This window comes from Musa acuminata, chromosome BXJ3-4 (assembly GCF_036884655.1).
Source record: "Musa acuminata AAA Group cultivar baxijiao chromosome BXJ3-4, Cavendish_Baxijiao_AAA, whole genome shotgun sequence".
Lineage (NCBI taxonomy): Eukaryota > Viridiplantae > Streptophyta > Magnoliopsida > Zingiberales > Musaceae > Musa > Musa acuminata.
Window position 1 is genome coordinate 47,416,735 of NC_088352.1, and position 22,017 is coordinate 47,438,751.

The 22,017-nt window shown below is 40.0% G+C and overlaps 3 protein-coding genes across 8 annotated transcripts; 2 read left to right on the forward strand and 1 right to left on the reverse strand.

Moving 5' to 3' along the window:
• Window positions 1–633: 633 nt before the first annotated feature.
• On the reverse strand, window positions 634–6,409 carry LOC135635396 (E3 ubiquitin-protein ligase APD2-like). 2 transcript variants are annotated; one of them, XM_065146430.1, is made up of 10 exons: window positions 6,159–6,409; window positions 5,978–6,084; window positions 5,786–5,911; window positions 5,601–5,697; window positions 4,374–4,448; window positions 4,213–4,295; window positions 2,756–2,902; window positions 1,610–1,673; window positions 1,186–1,525; window positions 634–1,070 (listed from the first exon to the last, which is right to left on the reverse strand). In XM_065146430.1, exons 1-10 carry the CDS (start codon window positions 6,376–6,378, stop codon window positions 995–997), a joined length of 1,335 nt encoding a protein of 444 aa, XP_065002502.1. In that variant the 5' UTR covers window positions 6,379–6,409; the 3' UTR covers window positions 634–994. The 2 variants fall into 2 exon arrangements, with proteins under 2 accessions (XP_065002502.1, XP_065002501.1); XM_065146429.1 differs by having other exon boundaries at window positions 1,610–1,682.
• Window positions 6,410–10,539: 4,130 nt separating this feature from the next.
• On the forward strand, window positions 10,540–13,062 carry LOC135636764 (probable inorganic phosphate transporter 1-8). Its single transcript, XM_065148778.1, has 2 exons — window positions 10,540–10,674; window positions 11,172–13,062. The coding sequence occupies exon 2, from the start codon at window positions 11,220–11,222 to the stop codon at window positions 12,828–12,830; it is 1,611 nt and encodes a 536-aa protein (XP_065004850.1). The 5' UTR covers window positions 10,540–10,674; window positions 11,172–11,219; the 3' UTR covers window positions 12,831–13,062.
• A 2,160-nt stretch (window positions 13,063–15,222) lies between these two features.
• Window positions 15,223–21,402, forward strand: LOC135636765 (serine/threonine-protein kinase PCRK1-like). 5 transcript variants are annotated; one of them, XM_065148780.1, is made up of 5 exons: window positions 15,223–15,615; window positions 16,381–16,775; window positions 17,994–18,254; window positions 19,532–19,654; window positions 20,652–21,402. In XM_065148780.1, the coding sequence occupies exons 2-5, from the start codon at window positions 16,398–16,400 to the stop codon at window positions 21,114–21,116; spliced, it is 1,227 nt and encodes a 408-aa protein (XP_065004852.1). In that variant the 5' UTR covers window positions 15,223–15,615; window positions 16,381–16,397; the 3' UTR covers window positions 21,117–21,402. The 5 variants fall into 5 exon arrangements, with proteins under 5 accessions (XP_065004852.1, XP_065004856.1, XP_065004851.1 ...); XM_065148784.1 differs by having other exon boundaries at window positions 15,223–15,499; window positions 16,330–16,775; XM_065148779.1 differs by having other exon boundaries at window positions 15,223–15,499.
• The last annotated feature ends 615 nt before the right edge of the window (window positions 21,403–22,017 follow it).

Below are 22,017 nucleotides of genomic sequence, written 5' to 3' on the forward strand. Positions count from 1 at the left end.
GCTTCAGTTGGCTGCTTGTTGATTGGTGCGACGCAGCTGATGAGATTTATACTTGAACGTCTCGGCTTGGTCAATGTGTGGTAGGAAACCGATCCCGGTTCGATTTTACGGTCGGTGATTTGGTTAAAGGTGGACGGGATTTTAACAAAGATAAGTGTTACAGAATACGAAAATATTCTTTTTCTAAAACAAAACTGGACGTTTGGCTTATTGTTGGGATCTAAATCTGTATCAGAGATAGAAATCCAATTTAATTGATGTTTGGTTCATGTAGATGAATTAAAATCAAGATCCAAGTCAATACTAAATGATGTAGCAATAGATAACACAATTTAATTGATTTTATAATATTTTTATTCATCAGTAAAATATATGAGCATGCATGCTATTCCTGTGTGTAGTGAGGATAACCTTTCCCACCAATATAGTTTTTCTGTGAATGGAGCTTTAACTATATAAAAAAATATGATAATGTAGAATTATCAAATATTTTTACCGGTCTCAATGATGATAAAATATTCATGTAACTAATCCTAAGTAATTGAGACTTAGGACTTTGAAAAATTAGGGAATAGGAGCAATGATATAACTTTGAAAAAACTAATCATCTACCATAAACATAAATAGCAGCAGTGGAGCAGACAAAAATTCCAACTTAGAGCTCTTGAAAACAAAGTACACAGTGAAAAGGCATTGATTATAGTTATACATCATATTATATTAGGCCTGTCAAACTATAATCACCATGTGTTTAACTTTATCCTGATCACTATGAGGATCTGAACAACATTTTAGTCTTTAGAGTTTAAACTTCATGTAACGTCTAGCCTTTTCCACCAAGTAGGATTGAGATGCAATCTTATTAAGAAGCAGCACAATGAGGTTTCCAACTTATGTGCTTAGGATGATCTCAAGCCAACCACTACAATAACAGGGCATGCAAATTATATTACCGCGTGGAATTGCGAGTGGGGCATATTATCACCCATTCACCTCAAACTGCAAAAATTTTCCTCACTTTCTTCATCTTCCTCCGGCAGATGGGACATATGCCAGCCTCATCCAATATCCTGCATGATCAAGATATACTTGATCAGTCCCTGGTAGTTCATTTCTGAATTTGATGGAAATTATTAACTTCAAGGCAACGGCATAACCATTTCAATGAATTTGTAATAACATTACCTTGTCCCACATGTAAAGCACATGGCACAGTGTCCACAAGGAAGAAAGAAACAATCCCTCGGAGCATCACAACAGATGGCGCAGAGCTCTTGGGAGTTGTTGATTTCCCCATCTTTAAGCAACTCTGGTCCCGTTGCAGGCTGCTCTTCAATATCTTCCTCATCATGGGAAACAGATTCATAGGATGATCCTAAGCTCTGACTGTCATCATCCTTGTTAGCAAGCAGAGGACGCCTCTCGGTTGTCACCTCTGCTGTTTGATGAGTAGTATTTTCTTGAGTGTCACACTGTAGACTGCTAAATATTTGGAACGCCATGAAAATCATTAGAGTCATCAGACCTACACCAGCCAAAAAAAAAAATCACTGAAGAATAACTACAGAATAATAGAAAGTTAGATAGGCAAGTAGGTAGATACAGTTACCTGATCCTGCAAAATAAGTAATCCACCGGGGCCCATATGACAGCTTAACATACCATTCACTAATCTGCATAGTCTAATGAGATGATGCATTAGTACCTCTGAACAAGAAGTTTCATGTGGCATTTCCAGTGATGAAACAACATGTTCGAACTTAAGAACCAACTCATAAGATCACTTAAGATCTACTAAACAAATCTAGTACATCAAGGGATCATGGTACTTATAATTTTTCCCCTTGGCAGGAAAGTAATTCATCATTTGAAACTGCATGCACTGATCAGGGGTCATAGATTCCAGGTTGCAATTAAAGGGCATAGGTGACCGTTAACCACCCCTTCAAGTTTATAAACAATGAAAAAAAGAGAGGGAGAGAGACACAGCAACAAGTACTACTTTTATCCAAAAACACTTTCAGTTGGCATCCTGAACAAAATCAGCAGCCATATCTTGCACGAGATTAGCTATGATTAGTTAAGCACAACTTAGACTAAGAGCTAAATGAGTTTGTGAAAAATTCAAAAAATAAAGAACAAGAACTGTGAAACAATTTGGTATTCTGTGAAGAAAGCTCTAATGTAATGCCAGGGAAATACCATGAGCTGATCCTCCAAACAACTGTTGTTAGAACTAATATGTAGGATGTGGAGCCATTTCATCTAATAAATAAATATATTGTTTCTTAATTAGCTTTTCCAATAAGATAGGGAAAATCATGAGTTATATGCCATCAAGAAATAACAAATGAAAAATCTTTAATTCAGTTCGTAAGGTTGACACTTTTAAAATTATATATGGATGTAGCTATGACTTGCAATTGCTTAGTCAAAATATACAAAACATCAGATTTCCTCGTCAGTCTATTGAACAATAAATTTAAAGCCACAGAAAAGTTGGATGATAATGAGACTGGTAAGAGCTACATGCTATCTTATGTTTTTAAATTATTTTAATTCTAATGTTCATGAGCAAATCCTCTGTACGAACATCATAATCAATCAGTTAATGTTAGATGCATGACTTGGGCACTTGAAGCACTTCAGGTCTGTATTCATTTGAATTTCCTTCAATATGCAAATGGAAAATGACTATTCTTGGAAGGAAGCATCTATATGCATAAGAAAAAAAGTCAAATGATGAGGCTTTTACTGGGTCTGGGGCTGGAGTTGTTAGAATTGCAACATTGGCCCTTTGTAAGGACAACTTCAAAGCACAGAACCTATGATGTAGTGAACATTTGTAATATGCCCCAGTTGTATTGTACAAGACTGCCTGGATTCTGAAGGTTAGTTGAACCTGTTTCAAGAAACCAATGTTTGAGGAAAAATAATTCAAGATATACACTGAGATTAATATAGATGGAAAAAGCAGAAAACTAAAGTGAACTCATCAGGAAGTTTAACACTATTGCTAATGTGCATCATATTCAATTTTATGTTTCAAATAACTATCAAAACAGATGCAATTCAAGTACAACAAAGAATTAGGGATTAAGTACTGATAGATCAAGAATAGCTGTGAAACATAGATGCAGTTAAGTTAGCTTGACCTATCTTAAAGTTGTGATGCTAATACCACACACACCAGCTGCCTTGGTTCCTGGTAAATATATTTTCTTTGTCACAATGTCTTTTGTTAACATTGAAAGAGAAAAAAACTTAAAATTTCTCCTCTCCACTTAAATATAGCTTAACACAAATTTATTGGTTTAATTTCATTGACTTGATCAAATATTTTAGCCATTTCCTAGCTGTTTCACCTATTTCTTTTATTTAACAATTATTTTAATTTTAGGATAGTTTAACCATTTCCTTTTTTATGACTGTTTTTGTTTTATGTCCCTAAAACAGTTATGAAATAAAAGGTCTATATGTTGAAGCCCAATGACTTGGATTTTGTTGCAATTTTTTTATCATGCTATATTGATTTTGTTGCTCAGAGCTGAAAAACTTCATTAAGTCTCTCCATGAATGAGAGAGAGAGAGATAGAGAGAGAGAGAATTTTCATTGAACTGCCTGATTTCATAAAGCATACAATCCTGGAGTGCAAAATCACCTAATATGCGATTTGCGGTTGGATGGACCCGATAAAAATTTTAATCTTTGGAACTCATGGGGGTGTTAACAGTTAAGATTGAGAAAAAATGTGGTATAAGTAGTCAGAATTAAAATAAGTTGAACATAAAGATTGAAAGACCATGATACCTACAGAATTATCTGCCTAGAAATTTGAAGGAACTTAATCCTCATAATTTCAAGAACACTGCAGAAATGCAGTAATTGTCTAGGGTCAAACTGATGCTAGAGTGATATCCCTCTCCACTTGCAAGATTTTCCTGCTTCTCAAGTGAATGCACAGAATTTACCCATGCTCAAACTGCTCAAAAGCACCAATGCAGGAAAAACAATTTGCTCATTCAAGCCCTCAAGTACAAGCTGACAAAAATTGCAGTAAGAAACAAGGACACTAGTAGAATCCACAAATCTATGATAAAATATTTCACTAGAGTAAAGCATGATACTCTCCAGACTAAACTGTGATAATTCATAATCCATTGAGTGCTATTATGAAAAGTAAAATAAAAGTTAGCAAATGCAATATGTACCTGGATTTCTATGTTGTTCAAATTACCCACAGCAATATAATAATCAGAAGGCTTGTCAATAGTCTGCTGAATTTTTCCATTACCTGTATTTGAATTGTCAAATTCAATCAACTTTCTAACTCCATCAGAAAGTTCTTAATGTCATTGCTTAAGAGCCTTACCATGTATGAGTGACCATGACAGTGTTATATTAGGATGTGATGGTCGCTCAATCCATTGAACAAGGTCGTCCTTGCCTAAAACAAAAGTATTGGCCATTAGATCAGGGTGCTTGATCAGAATTTGCTTCAACGTGAAGAACAGTAAATATAACTGCAATAATATATCTATTTTCTACTGAGACAGTAATTAGAAGGTGAATATAATTGAAAAATGGTATCCATGTGACTCTCCAATCTGCCTAAAACAAGGTAGATCCATTTATAAGCCATATAGATTTATAAAATGTGAATGATCATTAAGTTACATTTATCAATTACACTCTAGAAATGATTGTAGATGATTGTGTTACACAGACCGACTCAAATTTCAGCTGTTTCCCTTTGTTATGACTAAATATAAGATCATATTACCAGGACAATAACAATCTAATATGGTGCCTAACAACAATATCTTTTCCTAAATGAAAGAATAGCTGGGATATTAAGGCTTGTTCTCGTTGTTTACTAGAAAATGATGCATAAAACAACAATGCTATTTTATAATTACCTGATTGTGATTCAATGTTACTAACATCATGAGGGGACAAATGCCCGATCTTTGTACATGAAGGACATCTTTAGATGTTAACAAGTGTCATCAAACATGCAATTATTCATGGCCAAAAGCAAGAGGATGAGGATGTTTCAGAACTTTTCTTTTCTTGTGAAGGTACCAAAGGAATAAAAAGAGTGAAAAAAGAAGTTCATGCAACTAAATTTTCTATCAGCTCCTACAAGGGTTCAAAAAGATATTCTTAAACCCTAGTCACCTGAAGCTTGGGATCTTCCTATGAAATCTACAAAAATGAGGTGGTTGCATTCCTCCTGCAGCTTCAGGGGTTGGTATCCTAGTGCTGTGGTTCATGGCACTTCATAGTTACTAAAGAATAGATGACACTATTTACCAAGAGACGAAAAACTTTTCTCTGGGAGTGATTTGTGGTCATGAACTCATGATATTAAAGATATCATATTAAATTGTTGACCTTCCAGCCCGTTTGCTTCTGGATAACTAATAATAGCTCCTTATCATCCATTTTCCACTTTGGAGAACATTAATCCACATGTTTGAATTCAGTAGGTGTCATGGCCTTTTATACTAAATCCTAACAAAAATCTGAGCCACACAATTGTAAGCTTCGCTGGTTAAACTTGTGTTATTGAGATAAAAGACAAGATGCTAATCACCTTGCGCGATGACGAGGATCAATGGGTATGTGCCATGTGATTTCACGCTGTAAGTAATCTCGACTTGAGCACCCTCGTTGAGATAGTATATCCATTCCTGCATCATGTAACCCACACTCTCCTGTTATTGAAACAAGCATGCGGAAAGCAATTATAAGCCTAAAGAAACATCCATCGAGTCTTGCCTGGTGGAAGTTGGATGGCATGGACACGTTTCGGTTCTCCGACCACGTCGTCAATACGTCGAGCGGCGGAGGCTCAAGAAACCCATACAGCGTCGGGACGAGCCTCAACCCCTCTTCCGCTTTAACCTGCAAAAAGCATGATGTAAACCATCGAAGCGGGGCATCGAGGCGAAGGATCTGGTGCCTGCCGACCTGTATATCCTGCACGAACCATGAATTGGCCCGCAGAATCCGGGAGGAATTCGGGCCCAAGACGAGGTTGGAGGAGCCATAGAAACCGAGGATCAACGTCATGGAGGCTGCCGGCTCAGAACATCAGTACCATCGTCGTAGAGGATCATGATTTAGGCAACAATCGCAAAGATGGGCGTACCGAAGAACCAGAATGTGAGGAGGATGACCAGGCAGGACCACGCGTCGTCTCTCGCCTGCCGTGAAGTGGCATTGGTGATCGAGATGCCGATGCGATAGGAGATGCTTGGACGCCGAGGAGGAGGCGGAGGCGGCGATGGTTGCGAGGAGGAAGAGGGAGAAAGAGGGGGAAGAGAGGGGGAAGAAGAAGCGGGGAGCAAGAGGAGCGTCGGGGCGTCCATGTGGAGAGAAGTGGCTCAGTGAAAGCAGATTGAGCGGCCATGGAGGAGGGAACCAGAAAGAAGGGGCGGAAGAACGGCCAGTCAAAGCGGCCAACGCCCCGTCTCCTCCTTTCAACGGACCGAGAACGTTAGTTATAGTTTCTCCGGGTCGGGTTATCTAAGGGTGGCTCCGGACCCGAATCCTACAGTATCGGGTGGGCATTTCTCAAACCCGTTTCTTGACCTCATACGTATTCATACACTCAAGTCATATATAGTCCAAATCAAATAGAGTCTATAAAGCATAAATATTACATGTAACATCACTCATCTTACATCATTAGTCTTGTTCTTACATGCTTGTGGATCATAGGAGAGACAAACTTATAAAAAAACTAAGAAGAAAGAATTAGAGTTTTTTAGAAGAAAGAAAAAGACCTCTACTTTTTTCTTCCTTCTTTTATTTATTTTATATTTTTTTTATTTTGTTTCTCTCTCTTTAAATTTCTTCTTCTATCATTTTTTATAGTTAGTTCTTTAAATTTCTTAGTGGTTAGTATGTCATTGTATGATTGATATGTATCATGTTCGAATTTATATCAGTTAGTTCTATCTCAATGGCTAGTGTATGATATGTATCATGTTCAAATTTATATGAAAGCGTTTCGTATATCTTTTAATGTAATAAAAATAAATAAAAATCGATATAATTTTTTCACGGGATAGATCTTCGTAAATGAGTATAGATGTAAATTTTAGTCACTATATTGAAGAATCTTTTTATTTTTAGTATGAATTCTCTCAATTCACATAAGTAAAACTAGTAAGGTTAGAAGAACTTGTGAAAAAAAATAATTTTTTCTTCGGATTAGGTGACCATAGCATAAACTTATTTAATTTTCACAAGTAAAACTAGAAATAGTTTTTCAGATCCAAACAAAAGGCTTTTATGGGAAAAAAAGGAAAAAAAAAATTGACACATTTCAAAGTTATTGACTGCTCAATTCAGTTGTCATTAGCAGCAGAACCTTTTTTTTTTTTTTGGCATCAGCTATGAGACTGAACAGATAAGTCCAATGATCCTCATAAAAAAGTACAAAACTAAATAAAATAGAACATGACCTTCAAACTTCCAGATTGGAAGTAGAACACTTCAATGTGGCAAATCCATGACCATCAAATAAGCATTATAGCCCTCAGAATTCTTGACTCAGAATGCTCTGAAACCACTCCTCATATCCACAGGGAAGCTTCCTCAACATTGCTTTACGCTTCAAAACTCCAGAATGTGTTAGAAAATTCGGTGGGACCTCAGATGTGATGGGTGGCAAAAGAGCAGGAACTATAGTTTGGAACACATCAAGGGGAATGTAGGGTTTGCTGCATAACAATTTTGTGTGTGTTCAAAGAACCAGCTGTTTGAGATACTGATATGATAAGAGTTCTGTTCTATGATTGACATACTGATGGTAATCTTATCAGAACAGTGGCAGCTCCGCTTGCATGCTAAGTCCTGTCAATCTATTTTAGAAGTGAAAATATAGATTCTCTGATGAACTTACATTTCTTTTGGACAGATGGTTTTAGATATCAATGTTGATATATAGACCAAGAATTATCATCATATGCCTAACTTGTGCAATATGCTCATGAATTTAAATGAGATCTTGTCAGCATTGCTCATGAACAACTGATGCAAAAGGTTCACATACAAACTCTAAGAACAAGTGCAATGAATTAGACACTGTGTGGGTATCATCTGATTCTGTTTCTTCATCATCAGAAGCAGTGGACTCACATGGAACACTCAGTAACATTTCTACATCTTCCCTGTTTGCAAAGTAAGCCCATCTCCAACACTTGCTCTGCATGTTTCATTCATTCACGCAGCACATTTCCCAGCCAGAATCCAAGCCTTCCTAAGTATTACTCTTGCTCTACAAAGAGAGAGAGAGAGAGAGAGAGAGAGAGAGAGAGTACAGAATCTCATGCTCTTTGAATGAAGCTTTGTTGACAGTCCATGTAAAAGTGCAGTGCATATAACCCTTCAAGCACAATTCAGGTTAATTCTATACTGTGCCAAATTAGTACACCACTTCATATCTGAAAACCAAACAAATATCCTTCATGATCATGTTCTAATCTGCTAGTCCAAGGATATCCCAAGCATCTTCCCTTGGGATGAAGGAGAACAAGATGGGTGACTTTTGCTTACTTCCACGGATTTGTAGTTCCTCAAACATTAGTTTAAGATGGAGTTCTCTCCGTGCATGCATGGAGGCATAAGTCTGTGACTTTGACTAACGGAACTCCTTGAGTTTTGTCCCTGTGCTTCAAGGAACAGTGACACTATCCACTGCACCAACAGTTTCTTGTGAAGGCTCCGAGCCATACTGTGCTTGTCTACCCACCCATGCGTGATCCAGAAAGCAGAAAGCAATGTCAGCTTTGAGACTTGAGAAAGGAGAAGTTGGCTTCTCATGGCTCTTTAAAGGTAACCCTCTTGTAGTTTCCTGCGAGGAGTTCTGTCCGAGCTTGACTTGTGCTATGTGTTGAAGTTATTTAGCCACAACGTTGGACCACCTTCTTTAGCTTCATTTTGGAGAGATTGGTCAAAAATGTGGAGCTTGACTTTTTTTTCGTGTACCTTCGTTTGAAGGTTATCTATCAGCACACAGCTCTCTTGTTCTTCCTTCCCAACTTGCTTGAACATTTTCTCACTTGTCTCTCATGTTTTGCTTGTGCAGGTTTAGTTCACTTGGTGAAGGAAGTAAGCTTCAAAGATACAGAGTGTGGCTTAAGCATGTTTTTGTGGAAATTTTGGCTGCTGATGTCAAAAGTTGTGGATTTTGTCTCCCAACACAGCTTTGTCAAAGATATTGAGATCGTTTTGACTCTTGACTAATCATCTCACCATGTTTCTGTTCATGAAGGCACTGATGAAAAATCAAAACATTCTTCCGATTTGTCGTTTCGATTGCAAATGATCTCACAGCCTACACTATGATGCCAAAATGATGCAAGCAATCTTTAAGCTTAAAGTTGTATAAACATATCGACAGTGTTTCGTCAATCATTTGAGATGGAGCACGAAACGAATAACAAATCTGTTCACGGAGGCAGAGATGAAAAGTCAACCACGCTTCCTCCTTTGATAAATTATTGTAAGAGATTGATATGATATATAGAATGGTTTTTTTTGTCTCTGCATGATTGATATGAGATAGAATGATTGACTTGCATTTCTCTGCATTCTTTCTTTCTGTATATCTCTTCCATGTACACATAAGGAATCAAAGTTTTAGATTAATTATTGCAAAGAAAATGATATGAGATACTAATAAATGACTTGCATTTCTTTGCATTATTAATCAAAGTAATATACTTAAACATCTTCAATCAGCTATGATCCAAGTTGGTGTCAATAACTCCATGGGATATTCTTCTATTGTTCCTGTGGACTTTGATACAGATATGATTTGTAAGATCACACAGGCTTCAGGCACACAAGAATATATTATCATTACTAGTTGTATTCACTGACTGCCGACTGCCGTGTAAACAAATGCATTGGTCGTATCTGAGAAAACTGGAAGGATACAGACAACTTAACCAAAGTGTTCTTTATGAGAAGAGTTGATTATAGAGTATATCTTCTATTTATATAAACTTGTATTGTCATTGTTTAATCTTCCATAGATGAACATACACATAATAAATACTATGCTTAATCTCGCTGGTCCATTACACTAAACTATTGGTGTGGCTGCACAGAGAAAGCGAGAGGGAAGAGAAGCTATAGCAACAAATAATCGTGTCTCCATTTTTGATGTTTCAAGAGAGGAGAAGGTCAAGAAACGCGTCAATTGGGCAATGGCAATCACTACTTCCGCCACTATGGAAGGTGCGTAGTCAAAGATAGACGGCCGTCCAATATCCAATCCTCGATATGACTAAAATACCCCTCCCGACTTCCAAACGTGTAAGTGTACAGGTCAACTTCGAACACGCAAAATGACTAAAATACCCCCCATCCTGAGGAAGCACGTAAGCAACGTGGGAACAGAGATGAGCTGTTTTCTTTTGTGGGTCCCTTCTCCTCGCAAGCACGGGGAAGCGTTGACCACCGCGTACGCAAGCGAATATACCCGGAGATGCCTTCGCCCCCGCGAGTCCCGACGCCAATTAATACCTCCCTCCTCCCACCTTCGACTTCCACTGCTCTCCCCTCTCCGGCTGTCTGCAACCTGACCTGGGCTTCATCTCCTCCTCCTCCTCCCCCTCCTCTTACGGAGAAGGTCGTTGAACGTCTCCCACGTACGTCCCTTGCTGACACTCTTGTGTCCAGATGTACTCCATGCAGAGAGTCTTTTCTGATGATTTTAGTCAAGTTAAATCGCATGGAGTTTTGATCACCATTTCATGATCTTAGTTTATGTCTGTTTTGTGGCTTTATGACCTCTCTCCCTCTCTTTTGTGTTTTTGAGTAGTCAACGATGGTGCCATGACGAGAATATTCCTATTCGTTGTTTCTGGATTCTACCTTTTGAGGAGGAATCCCTGACCCTTCGACCGCCCAACTTTGTGGTTCTCCTCTTCTACATGCTTTTTCCCTTCAAAGGGTGTTGTTACGGTGTCTGTGACGGGATGTTGGGAACTCTTTCTGCTTGTCTTTCTGGCTCGTGTCTGCTGTGTTGATTTGATTTCTGAAACAGAGAGGAATTTTCTGAAGGATTTCATTATGATTTCATTATGAATTCTACGCCATTTAGGAATCGTTTTGTACTGATGCGACGTGCTACCACTACTTGCAGTTGCATGTGTTGAGAAGGAAGTAGGAAGGAGGACGAAGCGCGGCAACAATGGCAGGAGATCAGCTCCAAGTCCTCAATGCTCTGGATGTCGCCAAGACGCAGTGGTACCACTTCACGGCCATAGTCATCGCCGGCATGGGCTTCTTCACCGACGCCTACGACCTCTTCTGCATCTCCCTCGTCACCAAGCTCCTCGGTCGCATCTACTACTTCGACCCCAGCTCGGCGTCGCCCGGGACGCTCCCGCCCAACGTGGCTGCCGCTGTGAATGGTGTCGCCTTCTGCGGCACCCTCACCGGCCAGCTCTTCTTTGGGTGGCTCGGTGATAAGCTCGGCCGCAAGAAGGTCTACGGCATGACCCTCATGCTCATGGTCATCTGCTCCGTCGCCTCCGGCCTCTCCTTCGGCCACACCGCCAAGGGCGTCGTGGCCACGCTCTGCTTCTTCCGCTTCTGGCTCGGCTTTGGCATCGGCGGCGACTACCCGCTTTCCGCCACCATCATGTCGGAGTACGCCAACAAGAAGACCCGCGGCGCGTTCATCGCCGCCGTCTTCGCCATGCAGGGCTTCGGCATCCTCGCCGGCGGGATCGTCGCCATCGTGGTCTCTGCCGCTTTTAAGAACCACTTTGATGCGCCGACCTACGCCGTTGACCCTGCCGGCTCCACCGTGCCGGAGGCCGACTACATCTGGCGCATCATCCTCATGCTCGGTGCGGCGCCGGCGGCCCTGACATACTACTGGCGGATGAAGATGCCCGAGACCGCGCGATACACCGCCCTGGTCGCCAAGAACGCGAAGCAGGCGGCCGCGGACATGTCGAAGGTCCTCCAGGTGGAGATCTTGGAGGAGCAGGAGAAGGTCGAGCAGCTGACCATGAAGGAGGCCAACAGCTTCGGCCTCTTCTCCAGGGAGTTCGCCCGCCGGCACGGCGTCCACCTCGTCGGCACCACCACCACCTGGTTCCTCCTCGACATCGCCTTCTACAGCCAGAATCTCTTCCAGAAGGACATCTTCAGCGCCATCGGGTGGATCCCCAAGGCGGCCACCATGAACGCCATCGAGGAGGTGTTCCGGATCGCCCGGGCGCAGACGCTCATCGCGCTCTGCGGCACCGTGCCGGGCTACTGGTTCACCGTCGCCTTCATCGACACCATGGGCCGGTTCGCCATCCAGCTCATGGGCTTCTTCTTCATGACCGTGTTCATGCTCGGCCTCGCCATCCCCTACCATCACTGGACCACCTCGGGCAACCACATCGGCTTCGTCGTCATGTACGGGTTCACCTTCTTCTTCGCCAACTTCGGGCCCAACAGCACCACCTTCATCGTGCCGGCGGAGATCTTCCCGGCGCGGCTGCGGTCCACATGCCACGGCATCTCGGCAGCCGCGGGCAAGGCCGGGGCCATCGTGGGCGCCTTCGGATTCCTGTACGCGGCGCAGAGCCGGGATCCGACGAAGCGGGACAAGGGGTACCCTGCCGGCATCGGCGTCCGCAACGCGCTCTTCGTGCTCGCGGCATCCAATCTTGTGGGCCTTATCTTTACCTTCCTGGTGCCCGAGTCGAAGGGCAAATCGCTGGAGGAAATGTCCGGCGAGAACGAAGAGGAGCAGGACACCTCCTCCCCTGCTCCTTACGGCAGGACAGTCCCTGTTTAGCGTTAACCTCCGTCCTCGGTCGACCTGCGCTTCGTTAAGCACACCCCAATCTGGTGATCCAATCTTGTGGTACTCTCATACATGTATGCAAACATATTCAGTGGCAAAAAGGTTCTATTGTTTGGAATTATGGACTTCAATGGTAACAATCGACGGAGGAAGAAGAAGAAGAAACATGTATTAATGGTATTGATTCAACCTTTAATGCTATAATCGAATCCATCACGATGAATCATGCAGTAAGATACTGCAATCTATATCCAATTAGCTCAGTAGCACATGGTTTGTGCATTATAGTATCAGCATCAGTACCGGAAGAGTTGACTGCTGGATAATCTCACTAGTATTCATACTTTGCGGATGTTGGTTGGGTAGAATTAATTTCATTTTCATGAATTCTTATAAACTATGAAAACCTATGATAAATAATTATGACTATGAAATTAATAATAGATTTAATACTAATATCTATTAGACGGTGTATCAAAACCTTAATCTTAAGTATTAAAATTTATCAGATAAGATCTCTAGTAATTAAATATGACACATCTCCTCAAAATAAATATTTTTATAATAAATTAGTTTATTCATTTCTTGGTGAATTATAGATTTTGAATAAGTTTCTTATTTTTAATCTTTTTTTTAATACAGATCTGACTTTTGAGATGGCTCATCAGTTGACTTTGTGAAAACAACACCTTTTTTGAATTGGGTTTTGACTTTTGCTCCATTTCTCATTAGGCTACTCCTATGTTTGATTTGATACGACGACAATGATCAATGATTAAATTATCATTATTAGGTAACGAATGATCCATTTTTGACTGTTTAAGATGAGAGTGATGTTTCAGTATTCTTCTTTTCTTCGTTAGTTATCCTCATGTAATCCATCACTTGTACTTTTCATAATTATGGCAGGAATACTGCTTCTTATTTTATTTCTGTGTGCTAAATGATAGAGAGATAAGCATAAGATAAAAGAAGACTACTTTGATGAGATCGGAGAAAAGACTCTTCTCATAAAGATCTTATCTTAAAGTCTTGTTGAAAAGAAGTTCCATTTATACATCTATGCTTACGATAGGGGTAAAAATAGATTTGACGTAACACCCCACGACGTCAGCCACCCCTGGATGACACACTGTCCCAGGGCGCAAGCATTTAAACCAACAGGATGTACACCCACACTCGTCGTACCCAGACGACCTCATCATCTGACCCCGCACGACCTGTCGAGGCAGGGGAAGGTGTCGACTGAAGCTCGCCTTTACCCTGCGGCAGCCCGGCCTTCCACGCAACGCCCACGACTACGACAGGCACCATCAGAGGTACGGCCCTGCTCCGACATGGTGGCACATCAGGTAACATCAAACTCACCTATAAATACCCCCGGGCTCCAAACGAAAAAAGGGGAAACACTTCTTCACTAGAAAACTCCTTCCACATCATCTAACTTGATCGTCGGAGGGGTCGGGCCGAGCTGCCGACCCGGCCTGTGTGCAGGTACTCGACCGAAGCCGTCCCCCACCCGGCGCCGCGGAACTTTCCAACCGGATCCCCCGCGATCAGTTACGACAAGAGCCAGAGAGGAGCTACGCTCGATCCCCGCCATTCGGACCCCTGAACCAACCGCGTCGACCCCGATATCACGACTACAAAAGTTACTTACCGTAACACTTACTACAAGTTATAGCTACATATCATGGAACTAACTACAACTTGTTATTGGTTCTGTGCCCATATTCTCTCTTTATTTCTGAGTGTTGTTGGCTTGTGGGATGATAAACTTCTTGAGGAGATTAAAGGTTTCCACAACAATAAATATTTTCTTCAAACAAAATTTAAGAATATATATATATATATATATATATATATATATATATATATTCTTTTAAGCTTAATTAGTTTGATCTATTTATTGTGTGAGGGGGCAAATAACAGCAACCTCACCAGACTCTTAAGTGCAAATGAGAATCTTAAAGCTGCCCATTGGTGATGTCTTTAACCAGATTCCCAAGAAAAGCTGAAGGAAAAGATCAGTAAATTCACAATAAACCAAGTAATTAATTTCAAATATATGAAACTATTCATCAATTTAATTCAAATAAAGGTTGATCTTTTTAATGAATTCAGCTACCTTTGCCAACAATTTATGCCTGTGAAGCCCACACCCATTAAATCCGTTATAAACTATACTGAAGTGTTTGTAACAGTCCGTTATTCCAACGCTTGTGGTCGCTGCTCCCCTTATGCGATCCGTTATAAACGCCGGAAAGCGATTTGGGTGTCCGTTATAATCAACCTTCCGTTTGTAGCGGATATCGGGATGCCCACCGAATCTAATCCAAGAATCTTGTCTCCCGTTGCATCGTGGTGGCGCGCCCGTTGTTGGGATCCAGTGTCATCGTCTCACCTTCCGCGACCCTCGGATTTCCCCCCTCGGAAAGGGAAAGGTGAGGTGAGGCATCGCTTGGTGGGTGAGCCGACGCTTAGCTACCGGACACTGACTTCCTTGTCGCCACCAAACTCCCTCCTCTCCTTCATTGTCTATCGTCACGAGTGGCTTGCCCACTGTCCGACGCTCAATACTCTCTCAGCCTCACAAAGTAGCAAAGCTGTTCTCTTCGGCAAGATCGTGAATCCTCTTCGGTTGGTTCGTTGATATTCATGTATTTTGATGTTTCCTCTTTTCCTCTGCTTGTGTACTATATTCTCGCACCTCGTCGATTTGTTCCTCACCGAAAGATTACAGTTCTTGGTCTACGTGATGTGTTTTCTGACGCGGGTTGGTGACGGAATTTGATGCTTTTCGTTTCGCTGTTGTTTCGTGGCATAAAGTTCTTTGCTTGTGAATCTCGAAAGTTATGGGAGTTTTGGTGAAAAGGAAACATATGGGTTTTAGATAGATTACTTAATAGAATAGGTTGAGTATATCGTTTGCTTTTCTTGAATTATCTTGATTTAAGGGTACTGCTTTGTTGCCGACCCCCGAATAGTTGGGATGCTGCGGCTTGTTGTTGTTGTTGATGTTATTTGGTTTTCTCTGCACATATTTAGATCAATTGTATTTTGGTTGGGTTGATGTAGATAATTCTTTACTCGTTAAAGAAGTTCATCTTTCACGGTAGAGTTTCCAGAAAACAAGTGCGTTCTCACTGTCAGTTCATGTAACTTCTGATTGGGTTGGAGAAGATGATTCTTTCCTGGTCAAGGAAGCAAGTTTTGGGCATTCAGTTAATCATTCCTAGTAGAGCTTCCTGTAATCATGTGTTTTTTTTACATTGTTAGTTCATGTTACTTCTGCCTAAAACGTCGTAGTTATGTAATCTCCCTCAAGGAAAAAGGTTCCTTTTAGTTTTATTGAAAGAATGGGGTAAATGATTTTAGAGGTAAACATTACAGACCTTCTTATGCTGTATTGGTTTTCGATCTTTATGTTTCACTTGGAATTGGTACTTGAAACAGCTTCTTATATGCCTCATCTGTTTTATTGTTACAGAAGTTTATTCTTGTACATATGAGATTTTATGACCTTGGAATTGCATAACAGAACTTTGGGACATTTAGATGCGGATGAACTGCTTTCAATTTTTGAACGGGGAGAAGATGGTGCCCCAGTCTAGGAAGTCTTCCTCAACTAGATCAAATAGCAGTAGATCAACAGATCGTGATAGGAGGGTATCTGAATCTGACTTCAACTCTTCATCAGACATGAGTGATTTTTTGGTAGGAAGGTCCCGGTTCGCTAGCTTGTCCCAGAGACGAAACAATTTCAGAATTTTCACCTTCGAAGAACTGAAACACGCTACGCGGAACTTTAGCCGCTCACTAATGATTGGAGAAGGCGGGTTCGGATGTGTTTATAAAGGTATAATCCAGAGTTCCAACGATCCAAGTACAACACTTGATGTTGCAGTAAAACAATTGAGCCGTGGAGGCCTCCAGGCAAGATACTTGCAGTTCTTTTATCTGATATTGCCAAAACTTTTTCCTTTTAATCTGAAATGTTTTTTGTCTGCCATATAATAGTTCTAAAAATTTCGCAGTGTTGCTTTAGGAAATCACATTTGTTGGGCATCTACAAGATCTGCAATGCGTGTGGTTTATCTCAAAAATATCAACTTCCTGATTAAACAATTTACTTTTGTTGGAAGTAAATTTGTGTTTAATGCAAGCTAGATACCATTGTAATATTGAGAAAAAATGAATCGTGATAAGGATAAATGTATTACTACCAGTAACTTTGGCCTAAACATTGATGTGTCGATTGTTATTCTAATTCAGCAGTAAGATTGATGGTTATACCTCGATTGATCTCACACTGGATGTGGGATAATGTTGCAATGTTTTATAAGAGTAAATGTATCACTATTGATATCAGAATATGGTGTGTGGATCCCAGTGTAATGGATAAGACATGGTAGTGACACATATCCTGATGCCACTATTGGGTTGGTCAACACATGCTGCATACTAGAGCATGAGAACACTCTATGTACAGGGCTTGGTATATCGGGCTAGAGAGATTTACTAACATTAACTTGAGTTTAATCATTTTGGGCCATTTGATTCCAAAATCATTGAATTAGTATGGTGAGATAAATGCTTCGGCACTAACACTCATTGAGATCAACACCTTGTGTGAAGTAAAGTGAATAGTAGCACTGTAAAATTTATGAGAAAAAAAGGGTCATGTGTACAATTTCTTCCCAAGGCCACCACATGTCATGGCTGTTGTTGTTGTTGTCTGTATTATTTTGTCATGAAATGGGTTCGACAAATGCAAACTTGTTAAATATTCCCATAGGTTAATATGTCCCATAACATCCCCTTGTGGGAGAAAGACAGAAGTTTCGGTTGTAGGGGGACTAACCAATGATTTCGGCAATCTAGAGTATGTGCAAGGGTATACTGGGGAAGCTGTCTATTTAATTTAGAAGCTTCGTTGAGAATTATACTTATCTTTATGAATTTTTGCATGGTTAGAACACTTTTTTTGATGACTTAATTTAAGCATGGTCTGAAATACCTCTATTTTTTTTTGGATCTAATGTATCTTATTCTTACCTTGTGAATCCCATCCTTATTTTTTAGATCCATGTCATTGCTGGTAATTACCTAAAAGAAACAACTAGCTACTGATGATACCATATTGCTTTTCAGGGACACAAGGAATGGTTAACTGAAGTGGATGTTCTTGGGGTGGTTGAACATCCAAATCTTGTAAAACTAATTGGCTACTGTGCTGAAAACGATGAAAGAGGAATTCAACGACTTCTCATTTATGAGTTTATGCCTAACAGAAGCGTGGAAGATCATTTATCAATTCGCTCCATCACAACTCTATCGTGGCCCATTAGACTTAAAATAGCACTTGATGCTGCTAATGGCTTGACATACTTGCACGAAGGAGGAGAATTTCAGGTGCTCTTCTTTCTCCTCATTCCATCTCTCATTTCTGCAATTTAATTGCAAACTGATATGCAGCTTCTTAGTGGTATAACAAAATGGTACATCTTACTATATTCTTATTATTTGAAGTGGCTTTGAACAAGTTTTTAGGGCTTTGACAAAAGAAATGTGAAAGGTTTGTAGGTAGTAATACATATAAAATCACTGTTTCAAAGATTGCTTACAACATACTCTCCAAATAAAGCCTTCATGTCAAAAAGTACATCATGGGCGATGCTGCAATATTTTAGAATAGTAATAGATATACATGTCAAATGCTTCCGTTTACATGTCTGATGCTTAAAACATGTTTGCAACATTTCATTGCCCAAAAGATCACATAATTGTCATCTTATTGCAATGAAGCTGAACATGAAAAAGAGCAATAATATTAATTCATTGTTGCAACAAAATGCAACATGGGGGCAATGATGAATTCACTAGAACCATAATGGATAGCAGATGGAGACTTGAATTATGAAAATTAAGGAATTGGCATTAGGATTTTGAAGTAGAAGCATAATCTGGGAAATATACCATACACCTGTTATTACCTTTGGAAGTACATATAAACACTAAATTACATATATATGTATTTATAAGCATGCATGCCTGCCTGCCTGCCTGCTGTACATAAATTCGTAAGGACATGTATGTGTGCAAACTTCTCAATCATGGCTAGCTTCATGTTAAGTGAGGAATATGCAAGCAGTAAAGTCAAAACTTCCATTCTTTAAAGAGCATCATTGAAGTGCATTGTTGGAAGACTTCATGTCAATATAACTCTATGGGTTCTCTGTCTGTGTGATGTTGTGATTGTCACTGGAGGATATATATTTTTTTCATTTGCATTTTCTCTACAACTACTCATGTAGATTTGTCTTCTGAGAATTCTGAGGAACTGTCTTTATAATACTTCAGCAAATGCAATAAATAAATGGTTAGCAGCAATTCTTTATTAGTCAGGGCACCAAAAGTAACAGTCATATCCTTGATCTTATATACTGTAAATTTATAAAGCAAGTTTCTTCCTTGCATTTACCTCACCGTAGTTTATTTCTTATGCCTATACAAATATAGTGACCCAAAGTCCAACATGTTTGTTACTTGTTTAGTACAAGCCACTGAAGAAGAAACATCAATTTTTGGTATTCATTTGGTTATGTCTAGCTTACCATTGTCATTTGTTACTAAAGAAGATACTCATTGCCCCAACAACACTTGCTTAATACTGAATTCATGATGTACAGATAATTTTTCGAGATCTAAAGACATCTAACATCCTCTTGGATGCACACTGGAATGCAAAATTATCTGACTTTGGTTTGGCTAGACAAGGGCCAACAGATGGGTTAAGTCATGTTTCAACAGCGGTATGCACAATTTCATTACATTTAGATAATTTGTCATTGTAGTATATCTTGTACAATGTTAACACTAAGATCTTGCTTCTTGAACTTTTCATCCCAGTTTTGTTGAGCTTTCACAGTTGCCATCTAAGGCTTTTTATGTGATTATTTCTGCATTTGTTCAGATATTTAAGGAAGTTTTAGCAAGATCTCAATCAAGGTAGTTTACAGGGGAAGGGCACCTGATCCTAGTCGACGACCACTTTTCATATGTTCATGATGAAACATGAACAATGAGTTTAAATCTACGAAACATTTTTCTTTGTTAGCGGCACAAGGCCCACTTTTTATTACCCTTTATATCATATTTAGAGTACCAGATTTCAGGAAAAATGAGAGTTGTAGGAAGTCCAAAAAGAGGGCTGAAAGAATGGCCTAGAGAAATGGCTCATTGAAATAGTTTTGCAACAAGAATGGAGCATTTGGGAAATGCTCCACCAGGATATTCTGCAAGCATGGCTATTACTGCGTACCTGTTCCTTTGTGGATGATGTGTCGTCCACAGTGAAATGCTGAACAAAACTTGGCACTAGATTGTCTGATTCTTTCCTTTGTCGTTTCCAAGTTGTGCACAACTGAAGTGTCAATTAACATGTCAAAAAACTTTGTAAACCTAGGGGTAAGGATTTGACTTGCCCAGGATGGCCATGATTGACCTATTTGGAGGAAATAACTTGATTCGTGTCGGGTGGTGGTTGTATGGACTTGCAAAAGTTGGACATTAGAACACAGGCATAATCTAATGGTTTGTTTCATGGAGATTAAAACATCTGCATTAAAAAACTGAGGATAAAATTTTGGATATGTTTCATTTAATTCATATTTCAATGTTAATAATGTCCACTTATGAAGTTTTTATTGGTAGTGAGTGCTCTATCAGGGTTTTAATTATGCATGATTGCTTCCCTCTATTGATGGTTCTTCAGATTTAATCTGATTCTCTCGAACATAAACGGAACAGATTGTTGGAACTATGGGATATGCAGCACCAGAGTACATACAAACTGGACGCCTTACAGCCAAGAGTGATATCTGGAGCTACGGTGTTGTTCTTTATGAGCTAATCACTGGTCGTCAACCAATGGACAGGAACCGTCCGAGAAAGGAGCAGAAGCTATTGGAGTGGGTCAAACCATACACATCCGATGCCAAGAAGTTTCACTTGATCGTAGATCCAAAGATAGACGATAATTACTGTTTAAAACAGGCGATGGAATTGTCTGCAGTTGCAAACAAGTGTCTAATGCGAAGCCCAAAGTTGAGGCCAAAGATGAGTGATGTGTTAGGGATGGTGCAAAGGATTGTATGTACAGAAAATGGAACCCTCCGGCATCCTTCGAGTCATTTTCCCGAGGAAAGAAGTTGTCGAGAACGAGAAGGAAGAGGAATGGACTTGAAGACTAGGATTAGTGATCTGAAGGTATAATAAGTGAAATGGTTGTGCCATGGCATGGATGGCCAATAAGGCTCTTAGGATCATAAAGACAGTAGGTTAATGTGTACCACATGCTTGAAAGCGGGAATAGCTAGTTATACCAATGCATTCCTGCGGGGCATGGATGATGATTCTGATACTTGAAAGATTGGTGATTTGTAGCAACAAGACAATGCAAATACGATGATGCGCGGCTAGGTTTGTATTCGAATTTATGTTTTGTATGACGGTGTGGCAATAAATATTTCTGCGGCTGTGTAAATGCAGAATTCACAAACTGGCTGTGGATTTATGTTTTGCGGAAAAAGATGATCCCTATTTATCATTTCCAAAAATTACAAACGAAATAGTATCTACTACTGTGTTTGATATGATCCAGTCTAAACTCTGCTATTGCAATCTTGTGATTCTCTAGTCATATTGAAACTGAAATATCTGTATCATAATTCAATCATCAGTCTGATTATAATATGCACTGATGGATTTGGTTCTTTGGACAATATATGCAGCAAATGTGAGACTGCTTCTTTCAGGCTTGCTGATTGTATCAGTACATTCGAAGCCTTCTTGGCTTGGATGAAGAAATATGTACTGTGCAAACTATACATACCAACAACATAAATCAAAGTTATTCCTATACATATATATACGTATGTGCGTATGTATGTATGTATACACATGTAGACGTATATAATTTACATGGTGTAATCACACTTTGGCTCGGTGGATGTTGTCGTGGATATCCCATCGCTCGACGTTTATTGGATATAAGCGATGACGTCATCATCCATCGAACGTGAGATTGGGGTTCGTCTTCGAGATCCAGCTTATCAGAGACATCCAATGGGAAGCCGCCATGTGTGTGGCAAATCGATCCACGAAATCCGACCGT

Excerpts from the sequence above, each read along its gene's own strand:
- LOC135636764 (XM_065148778.1), top strand. The coding sequence starts at position 11,220 with ATGGCAGGAGATCAGCTCCAAGTCCTCAATGCTCTGGATGTCGCCAAG.
- LOC135635396 (XM_065146429.1), bottom strand. The coding sequence starts at position 6,378 with ATGGACGCCCCGACGCTCCTCTTGCTCCCCGCTTCTTCTTCCCCCTCT. Across the intron at positions 5,912-5,977 it reads GGTTCGTGCAGGATATACAG|GTTAAAGCGGAAGAGGGGTT; the intron begins GTCGGCAGGCAC and ends TGCTTTTTGCAG. Across the intron at positions 1,526-1,609 it reads TACTTATTTTGCAGGATCAG|GTCTGATGACTCTAATGATT; the intron begins GTAACTGTATCT and ends TGGCTGGTGTAG.
- LOC135636765 (XM_065148780.1), top strand. The coding sequence starts at position 16,398 with ATGCGGATGAACTGCTTTCAATTTTTGAACGGGGAGAAGATGGTGCCC. Across the intron at positions 18,255-19,531 it reads ACGAAGGAGGAGAATTTCAG|ATAATTTTTCGAGATCTAAA; the intron begins GTGCTCTTCTTT and ends CATGATGTACAG. Across the intron at positions 19,655-20,651 it reads TAAGTCATGTTTCAACAGCG|ATTGTTGGAACTATGGGATA; the intron begins GTATGCACAATT and ends TAAACGGAACAG.